The 10,799-nt window shown below is 42.1% G+C and overlaps 1 protein-coding gene across 1 annotated transcript in view; it reads left to right on the top strand.

Annotated features, from left to right (window-relative positions):
* The window catches only part of fbxw10 (F-box and WD repeat domain containing 10), a 64,459-nt gene that overhangs the window by 8,302 nt on the left and 45,358 nt on the right, over positions 1-10,799 (top strand). Inside the window, exons 2-3 of the mRNA XM_043715223.1 lie at positions 3,028-3,195; positions 9,701-9,910. Coding sequence (XP_043571158.1) covers positions 3,028-3,195; positions 9,701-9,910 — 378 coding nt within the window. The remainder of the gene's footprint in view (positions 1-3,027; positions 3,196-9,700; positions 9,911-10,799) is intronic.

Below are 10,799 nucleotides of genomic sequence, written 5' to 3'. Positions count from 1 at the left end.
CCCCCCACCCTCCCCAACCTTATCCATGGTCACAACACTCAGACCCCACCATTATTTAAGGCTGCATTCTGTTTAACTGTGAATGCACAGTTTTAACAGCGCACAGTCTTTTGTGCTAGTGTCAGCAGATACAGTCTTAAAAGAAACTAAAATCTATATATTTTCCATTTTAGTATTAAGACTCAACTTTCTTTCAAATTTTAATAACCACTTCTCTTTGTCAGAGAGTAATACAGAAGTAATCCTAATCTTTCTGTCAACCTGGATTTTGTGTCCAGGCTGTTGTAATATAAATTGAACATATGACTTTCTAACCTTGAAGCGGGAGTGCAAACACTAACTTAGAGCTAGGTTCTTTCAAATCATTTTAGGAATATAATACTGGAAGTTATTGGAAAGCTATTTCGTGGTATGCATATTATAACACTTTAACAAATGTTTGTATCACTTTATAATGTTTTATGTGAATTTCTGCTGACAATCATGCCAATATGACCCAAAACCTGCTTTACAGCATACTTACCGACAGGCCTTCAGAAAAAGCAATAGTTTGATGCTGTATACTTCTGTCTTTCCCAAAAGTACCATTAATCTGAATACTCGCTGTTGTTTTGTCACTTCTTTGTATGACACCTTGAAGAACTCAGATAGTGAGGACATGCAAACAACACCACATGCAAGTTCTTCTCTGGGTCACAGTTTTCTCATATATATAAGATATATATGTCCTACACTGCTGCTGTGCCTAAACTCTGGACATCTCTCCCTAATGCAAATACCTATGTCACAGTAACTGCAATGGTTCAAGATGGCGCTTTCACAAGGGCAATTAGGGATGGGCAATAAATGCTGGCTTATCCATTGAGACTCACATCTTGTGCACCAATCGACCATCTCCAAAAGAGAAATGGAGTTAGTGCTCAAAAGTCCATCCATTTTCATTTTGAAATAATAAAAAAGTCAACGAATTGGTTTTCTGTAAAATTATTGAGCTTTACATAATTGAAAGTTTCTGCAATTTGATTATAGAGCAAGTTAATCAAAATCAAAAATGACATATTGTTAGTCCCAGTTTTTAGTCCCATGATTGATATGGCCAATTATGTAGGTCTTAGACTATGTCAGGAGAAAGTGAGGACTGCAGATGCTGGAGATCAGAGCTGAAAATGTGTTGCTGGAAAAGCGCAGCAGGTCAGGCAGCATCCAAGGAGCAGGAGAATCGACATTTCGGGCATGAGCCCTTCTTCAGGCATTTCTGAAGAAGGGCTCATGCCCGAAACGTCGATTCTCCTGCTCCTTGGATGCTGCCTGACCTGCTGCGCTTTTCCAGCAACACATTTTCAGCTTAGACTAGTCAGATCCAGTATGAAGAACAAGTCAGTCAAATTTCTTTGACCAACAAGTATTACTAAAAGTAAACTTAGTCAAACTATGAAGCAAACAAGCAACAAGCAATACAGGTTATACAAATTTATATAGCTACTCCTTAAAAAAACTAACACACACACACTTACACAATCTCACACACAAACTCAGTCTCTCTCTCTCCCACACACACAAAGTCTGTCTGTCTGTCTGTCTGTCTCTCTCACACAGTCACAAACACACACAGTCACAAACACACACACATTTATACAGTCTCACACATACACATGTTTGTGGAGTAAAAAAGAGAAACTTCTGCAGGATATTAATTTTAAAAAACTTTGGCCAAATAATATTTAAGCACACGAAAATGGATAAGTCACAGATTATTACAAATGGCATTCTGATTCTGAAGCTATTCTGTACACACAAGCTGCTGGTATTGCAATGTCTTCCTTGAACAATCATAGCTGGCTGAATCCCCTTTGCTCCCGAGGCTGTAGTAGAATACAGTGAATTCTCTTCAAGAATCTCCCAGGAGTGACAAAGACAATGTAGGAGCAGTTTACTGCAGATGCTGGAATTTGTACTGAAATCAACAGATGCTGGAGATCACAGTGGGTCAGACAGCATCTGTGGAGAGAGAACAAGCTAACATTTTGAGTCTTGATGACTTTTCATCAGAGCTGAAGCGAAGAGTTACGTAGACTCAAAACATTACCTTGCTCTGTCTCTCCATGGATGCTGGGTGACCCTTTGTGATCTCGAGCATTTGTTGCTTTCAGTGGCAAAGGTAACATCTGGTGAGTTCTAAGCTCACTCTCTTTGCTGAGAGAAGTTGTGAAGAAAGAGAGCAATATGTTGTTGCTCTTCAGGCAGATCAAAAATGTAATTTTCTTTTTTCACACACACACGAGGCATGTGACTTATTTCTGGTTCAGACAGTACGGTTCCACCCGATCTTCCTGCTCCTTTGAGGTGTTGTTGCTATTGTATCCAGTACGTTTTCTGTAGCAAAGTGTCCTTCACTTAAAATGTTCAAGAGATGTTTTTCTTGTTCCATTTAATCTGTCAGAAAATATTAGGTAGATCTCAACATTATGTCAATTAAGTCATCTCGATTTCTGTGCATAGCAGCAAGTTTTCAAACCAGCCTTGCCAGGAGACAAATTAAATCATATATTTAAAAACCTATCTGCACATTTGCAACATTATAGTCTTTGGACCATTTTAGCACAAATACATTCAGAAGGTGAAGAAAGAGGGAGATGATGTAATGGGATATATACACCTGACCTGAATATAATTTCCCATTAACCGCCAAAAGATACTAACTGTGGTTCAATTGATTAAAAAAAACCTTGGGCTTAAAACTACTCTAGTATAGTACTGAAGAGGTGCCATTCTGCTGGATGTGCCTTTGTTCAGAAGAAATGGTAAACATATTTTGTATTTTTTTCCTCAAGAGGATCCATGGCACTTTTGAAAAAGAACAGGGCATTAGTATGTAAATATGTCCAATATTTATCCCCCAACCACCATCACTAAATTAAAGAAACAATTTATCTGGTTCATTCTCAAATTGCTATTTGTATGATCTTCCTGGACACAAATTGGCAGCTGTCTTTCCTGTATTATAACAGTGACTTCTTCGTGTTTCAGGTGAAGAGAAAGATGAAGATGATAACTTGCTGCATGAATCGAATTCTACCTTTCGGACGGATGAACATCCTGAACTGGAGCAGCTGACTGAAATCTGGCCTGAGTATTCAGAAGTCACACTTGAAATGCTTCCATCGAGCCTGTTGTATCGACCGGAAGACAAGACTGGTAAGAATGGTTAGAGAATGAGATCTGAAAAATGCTGTGTATCCCAATGCGGAAAATGTCACCAATATTGCTGTTGCTGAGGCTGGGTTTCAGAGATCCACCACTGGGTTTACTTTGGTTAGGAGTAGAATTTTGCACTTAACAGCATTTAGAGCTTAGTGTTTGACAATAAGAGTTATCATTAAAGTAGAAAGTACTGGTGGAGTTTTACCACTTTTGTGCCTGGTAGAATGGCAGGAGCTAACTCCTGATTTATGTAACACATTCTTCATCTGAATAAAATAATCAGGACTTACCTGTGGGTTTCCTAACCAATTAGGGAGGGCCAGTGGGATGACGTAGTCAATGCAGCAATTAAAGATCTGTATTGAAAAGGAATCCTGGCAGTGGGAATCCTGTTTGGCGGAAAACATCTGGTTGAGGGAGAAAACAGCAAGGCGTGTAAAGGCTGCTTTACTAATCATAGAACCATCCCTGGATTTAAGCAGTAAGGGGCTAGGGAGAAGCCAGGATAATGGCAGGAGGGGGGCGAGTCAGCCTCATTGAGCATGTGCAGCTTCAGGTTGGTGAGGCTGTGAGCAGCCAGAGATGAGTGGTGTTGAGGACCTTGATCTGTTTCTGGAAAAGTTCATCGACATCATCAAGTCTGGCAAGGTGAGTGACTCAGCTGGCAGCTCTCTACCCCTCACATCCTGAGCTGCCACCTGAGCCACATTCCTCTGACCAATACACCTTCTCTCTAGCTTCCTCCTCAAGCCTCAGCCTCAGCACACCACACATACACTCGCTGGCAGTCTGATATCCCATCGCTGCAACCACTTACAGTCACCCTCTTCAAAGGTTGACCCTCCACCCTCGGCACCTAATTCACTTATTAAATGTTTACCACTTCTCATTGCATGAGAAGAGAGCCCATAACTGAGGGTGGCATGGTGGCTCAGTGATTAGCACTGCTGCCTCCCAGGGCCAGGAACCTGGGTTCGATCCCACCTTTGGGCGATTGTCCGTGGACTTTGCACATTCTCCCCGTGTCTGCGTGGGTTTTCTCCCACAATCCAAGGATGTGTAGATTAGGCAAATTGGCCATCCTAAATTGCCCATTGTGTTCAGTGATGTGTAGGTTAGGTGCATTAGTGAGGGAGAAATGTAGGGGAATAGGTCTGTGTGGGCTACTCTTCAGAGGCTCTGTGTGAACTTGTTGGGCCAAATGGCCTCTTTCCATACTGTAGGGATTCTATGATAACTAAGGGAGAACATTAGCACTTAATAATCAACACTTAATGTTGAACTGATGTCACCAGTACATTAAATGTCATGATCTGACATTCTGACAGAGCAAATTGCTAACTTGGTGTGGCATCTCAGCCATGTTCAGCACTAGCTCATACTTTTCATGGGCAGCATCGTGTGTCAGCGGTTAGCACTGCTGCCTCACAGCGCCAGGGACCCAGGTTTGATTCCAGCCTTGGGTGACTGTGTGGAGTTTTCACATTCTCCCATGACTGCAAGGGTTTCCTCCAGGTGCTTTGGTTTCCTCCCAGTCTAAACATGTGCAGATTTGGTGAATTGGCCATCATAAATTGCCATTAATGTCAAGAGATGGGTTGGCCAAAGGAAATGCAGGGTTACAGGAATAGGGTCTGGGTGAGATGCTGTTTGAAGGGTTGGTGTGGACTTGGTGGGCTGAATAGCCTGCTTCCACACTGTAGGGATTCTATGATTTCCCACAGGGGCATTACTAGAGATGGGGCAGGAAGGAGACAGTGAGTATCCGCAGGTGACTTGTAGGTGGTGTGGCTAATGCCTCCAGTGTGTAACTCTCACACTGATAACGAACATGCTGCAGTGCTGCCCAGGCATCAACAGGAGGAGCCTAGTGCTCACCCACAGCATCTCCAAAATTGTTCACTGTGATAGCCTGTGATAGGATTAGCCCAGATCAATGACAGGGAGAGAGTTTAGAAGAAGGTCAGTTTGCCAGAGGTGCGGAGGGAGCCAATGCTAATGGCGAGTGTGCTGAAGAAGCCAGGGCCATACTACATTGAGGCAGACAGGTCTGTGAAAACCAGCTAGCTACTAGGTCTGAGGCATATGTGGGCAATCACACCCATGAGTCAATAATGAGTCAGAGATGTTCCGGCCCTCAAAGGAGTGCTTACTTCAAAAACTAAAAATTAAGGTGGTTTGTTCACCATTAAGTGCAAGTGGATTCATTCCCCCTTGCACCAATTACCTCCTGTTCAGTTTTCTAACCTGAGCATCAGAATGGGGTTATGTAGCATTATGTGGGCGCTGCCCTTAGATGATTAAAACTTCAGTTTTCAAGCGGCATCCATTATTACAGAGATGTAATGAATTGATTCCCGAAGCCCAAGTTCATGCTTTTCAGAAGTTATTTTCCTTGAAGAGGGTAGGAGGGAATAACAGCTTCAGTGATCTTTACAGAGTTCCATTTGATGCATATGGGAGTGAGTGCAGTGAGCAGAGTCCCTCTGGATAGTCTACAAAGAAAACATAAATAGTCAAAAATAAAAACAGAAAGTGTTGAAGAAACTCAGCAGGTCTGACAACATCTTCAGAGATGGAAAAAAATTAATGTTTCAAGGCCAGTATGACTCTTCTTTGGAACACCTATCAACAGTAACCTTGATAAATTGAATGAGACTGTAGAACTGTCAATATAAATTATAATTTATGTCAAATATTGGGTTGTACAGAAGGTTGAGACTTGTTCATTCAAAGTGACTTCAGTGTTGGTTATTCTTACTTTTCAGACAGCCATGTCTCTGTATGACCTTGCCAGCCACAGACAAGCCTGAGGAAGCCTACTGGGTTTGCCTCAGATGAATTTAGTAGCGGTTCTCAGTTGGTTTGAGGCCTATAGGGCGCAGAGGTTCGACCTCCTCACTTAGACATTCTTGTGTTTCTGGCAGCAGGGAAGTGGTGTGGCAGGGCACCTCAAGAGTGTCCTGAGATGATAAACCTGAGGTGCATGCCTGTTGGTTCTCCTCCTTGCTTGCGCACAATGACATCTTCCTCACCCCTTGAGGAGATGGCGCACTTGAAGGGTAGTCAAAGTCTCTTGGCCTCTTTTACCCAGCCAGTGAATGAATATATCCCTGGTTCAAGTGATTGATTGAAGGTCCTGCCTTTACCTGACAGACACTGACTGTTCTGCCATACAGCGCCAATGACCTGCTCCATGAAGGCAACCATGCACTCACCTTCCTCAGCTACAACAACAGAGTAAACCTGGACAGACATGAATTCTCTTGACTCCGCTTTGGACATGATCTCTGACACTTCTGCCAGATCTTCCCCTGCCTGACTATGTATCTCTGACTGCTCATTAATGTCTGAGTCCAGAGGCTCATCATCTGTACTGGGCTCTGCAAGGTGCTTATTCCCCAGCAGTCATGTCAGAGCCCCAGGCCATTTCTACCTCCTCTCGAGTTTAGACAGTGTCAGAGCTACCTTCAGCAGAACGTGATCTTGAATTTACTCTAGACAGATTGTCCACTGAGGGGAGTTTTGTGCAATGGTGAAGACCAGAATGAACATGATGGTACATTCTCTGAGGTTCTTGACTGTTCCTCTTAAGAGGTATGTTGGGAGGGGCTGGCAGAGACAGGCTTGGAGATTAGGTCCTTTTCTGTTTTTGAATAGGGCTGGGGCTGTTTTCCCTGGAGCGTTGGAGGCTGAAGGGTACCTTATAGAGGTGTATAAAATCAGGAGGGGCATGGATAGGATAAATAGACAAAGTCTTTTCCCTGGGGTGGGGGAGTCCAGAACTAGAGGGCATAGGTTTAGGGTGAGAGGAGAAAGATATAAAAGAGACCTAAGGGGCAACTTTTTCATGCAGAGCGTGGTACGTTTATGGAATGAGCTGCCAGAGGATGTGGTGGAGGCTGGTGCAATTGCAATATTTAAAAGGCATCTGGATAGGTATATGAATAGGAAGGGTTTGAGGGATATGGTATTTGCAGATGGGACTAAACTGGGTTGCTATATCTGGTTGGCATGGACGAGTTGGACTGAAGGTTCTGTGTCCGTGCTGTACAACTCTATGACTCTATGGTTCTGACTTGAGAAGGGAAAGCAGAGCCTGTATAAAAAAAACACAAAGCTTTGATCATATTTATAGTGATTAGAACCAGGTGAATCTTGTTGACTATGAGATCCTTGACTGGGGTTCTTAACCAGGGCCAATTCAGGAGTCCTGGCTGACCAATATACAGGGGATTGCTGCCCCTCTTCCGCGGTTATGTTAGAGCCCAGGTGTCCCTGGAGAAGGAGCATGCGGTGGCCACCAACACCGTGGAGTTGTTCAGGGAGAGGTGGGCGCCGCAGGGAATGTAGTGTATTATTTCCCCGTCCAACTCTATTTTGATTTAATCCCTACCCTCCCCTTCACTGTTTTGATCACACAGCACTGCCCTTTGATGTGAAGGGCACTGCTGGTCACAGGCCACTCGGGTGTTTCTTTTCTTCCTGGTGGTGGAAACTGAATACAGACTTGTGCACCTTGTGTCTTTCACTGAAGAAAAAAAAGAACAGGAGTGTCAGATATCCTGTTCACTCTGGGAGCTGGCTCTGAGGGAGCTGGACCAATGTCAAAGGATCTTCACATGTAAATAAAGGGTGACTGGGTGATGGGATAACAGTCTCTGTGGAGTTATTTCACCTTTACCTCTCTGAACTAAAAAAAAAGTCTTTTTCACACAGTTGGCCTTTTCCAATGCAGAGTGATGCCATTTGGCTGAAGAAATCCTCCATCAACTTTCCAGCGACTAACGAACTAAGTCATTGCAGGTGTTCCTAATTGTGTGACTTAACTTCATGTGCTGATATCCAATGGCACTTGGAACAACGATAAGCTCTGTTTAGAAAATAATTGTTAGCTGATTTGGTCATAAACTTGCCAAAAATAAAGTTGCAAAAGTGTAGCCTGTTTAGGGCATATTAAAAAAAACAGGGGATTGCCTCTATGAGGTTCTGCTTGTCACTGGTTCCTTGGCCACATGCGTGTTTTTCCTGGTGGTAGAATATTAATAAAGTTATTTATACCTGGTGTTCTTCACTGTGTCTTCGACCTACAGACATACACTCACACACGCACACACACACGTGTGCGGGGACACACACAAACACATACACACATACACACACACACACACAACATAAATAAGCACTACTGCTGTATGGTAGTAGTGCAGGGGTATTAAGAAAAACTAACAGAAAAAGCGACAAGAAAAGAAAAACAAAAAAAATATAACCACCGGGGTTAGAATCTCTTCAGCCCAAGGGCGTGGCTCTGAGCTGGCTGGTCACAGCTAGTGTACTCTGCATAAGTAAATAAAGGGTGACTCAGTGACAGGATACCAGCCCCTGTGCAGGTATCTCAAAAAGGGACTACAAAGCAAAAGGAAAAGAAGCCATGCTTCTGTTTTCAGTCCAGTGTGATCTGAGAACTCCTTGTTGTAAAGAACATAGGTTTGGATTTTAGCTTAGACGTTGTCAATCTGTTTGAACATTTTATGACACACACCTGAGACAGATGGTTCTTGTACCTGAATCATGTAGCCTCGAGATAGGGACACTATCGTTGCACCACAAGAACCTCCCCTCCACCTCCCCCACATCCTTTGGAATTTTATGAAGACTATAAGGAGATCTGTTCTTTTTTTAAAAATGGGAGAATATCTGCCTTTCTTACACTTTCAATTTATCACTTACAAAGCATATTTGATTTAAAAAAAAAGGCTTTCTCTATCAAATGCCTCTTTGACTCTGAGCTGGCTGGCCGCAGCTAGTGTACGGTGCACAAGTAAATAAAGAGTGACTTGGTGACAGCATACCAGCGTCTGTGCAGATATTTCAGTGTTCAAGCCACTCCCTTCCCCAACATGTTATTAAGTTATTGGTACTTGATGTGTAACTGGGAGTAGCAGATTGGTGTTTTCTTGCTTGATGACCAGAGACATCCAATCTGTTCAGCAGAGACACATTGCTCTAGCTTTCCTGTCAGTTCAATTGCCTGCTCCTTGAAGGTATCAGGGGCTTTATGTCAGGCATTTCTCTCCTTCCGTGTCTGGGCAGAGCCAGCAGGACATACCCTAAAACTAGTTTAAAGCCAAAATTTAGAAAGGAGCACCAAGTAATGGGCTGAAAACACAGAAGAGAACTGAAATCAGACAGTGATTATATCACTATGATATTAATTGAATATTGTGATGATGCAATAATATTCGATACTTGGCTAATTTGCATGTTGAATTCTTAAAGGGACACCACTCCAAAGGTTCTAACACAAATATATTCATTGTGTTCTCAAATTGTTTGTTTAGATTTAACAGATGGCATTAATTACTGAATAGGAATAAAACCTTTGAAAACATTTGTATTTGTACTATAATGTGTTAGAAGCTTATTATAATATATAATGTCAAATTTTCCTGTTAATATAAATTGGTTTTGCACAAATGAGTTCAAAGATATATTTTAGTTGCAGCATCAAGACTTGGTCTTCAGTTGAAGAGCAAGAAGACAAAGAAGAAGCAAATAGTGTCCTCGAGAATAGCTAATGAGTCACCTGTTATTGTTGAACCTCCAATACCGATACGTATAACTTCACCTTTTGAGGCTACTTCAGGAGTCACATATCATAAGGACTTCATCCGCTGTCTTCCTATTCATCTGGCAAAATATGTTCTTGGTGAGGGCTGATTTATTTTTCTGTCAAAACCCCAAATAGGTCATTTGCTCTAGGCCTCTAGGAATTCCTGTTTGTGTCTTTGTTTAGCCTGAACCAGGATTGATGTATTGTCCCAGTCTAACTGCTGTCCCTCTTCGTCTGTGTGTAAGGATACTAGTGATAGTAAGTCATGTCTTTTGGTGGCTAGCTGATGATGTAACCTAGCATGATGACGAAACATCTGAGAACAAATCTACCAGCTCAGCGAGCAAATTTACAACCTGATCCACAACCTAAGCTACAAATCTTCTCCAAAAGTGCATAAGTGAAATATATGTTTACATTTCCATTGAGGTTTCAATATGTATGTTATGGGTAAATATTTCACCACCTCTATCAGGTCGAATAATATGTTTAGGACATAATGCTAACTGTAAAATCATGACTGTGTGAACAATAAATTACAGCATATTCCTGCCATATTAATACAATTTCCCTCATGGAAATCTGTGCCCTTAACCATAGCTCACTCAAAATACAGCAAATACCTTAAAACAAGAGAGTGAGATTCCCTGAAAAATTTTACAGTTGTAGAATATCTTTTCTACTCAGATACATTACATACCTCTCTATAATTACTGACATGTTGGGAAATTAGAATCCCTGTTTTGCCATTGCACTTTGGCCAAATTCAAACTTGAGTTGAGTAGTTGAGGTAAATAGAATATCTGCATTGAAGGGGAACCTAGATTTTAAAAAAATCATGAATGTGGCTGTCATTGGCTAGACCAGCATTTATAGCCCATCACAGAGGGCAATTAAGTTGAAGTCACTTGTCAGCCAAACCAGGTAAGAACATCAGTTTCCTTTCCTGAATGACATTAGTGAACCATATGAGCAATTGGCATCA

The sequence above is a fragment of the Chiloscyllium plagiosum genome, chromosome 24, assembly GCF_004010195.1.
Source record: "Chiloscyllium plagiosum isolate BGI_BamShark_2017 chromosome 24, ASM401019v2, whole genome shotgun sequence".
NCBI classification, from domain to species: domain Eukaryota; kingdom Metazoa; phylum Chordata; class Chondrichthyes; order Orectolobiformes; family Hemiscylliidae; genus Chiloscyllium; species Chiloscyllium plagiosum.
The sequence above is the reverse complement of the archived record's forward strand: the minus strand, read 5'-3'. Positions and strand labels throughout refer to the sequence as shown.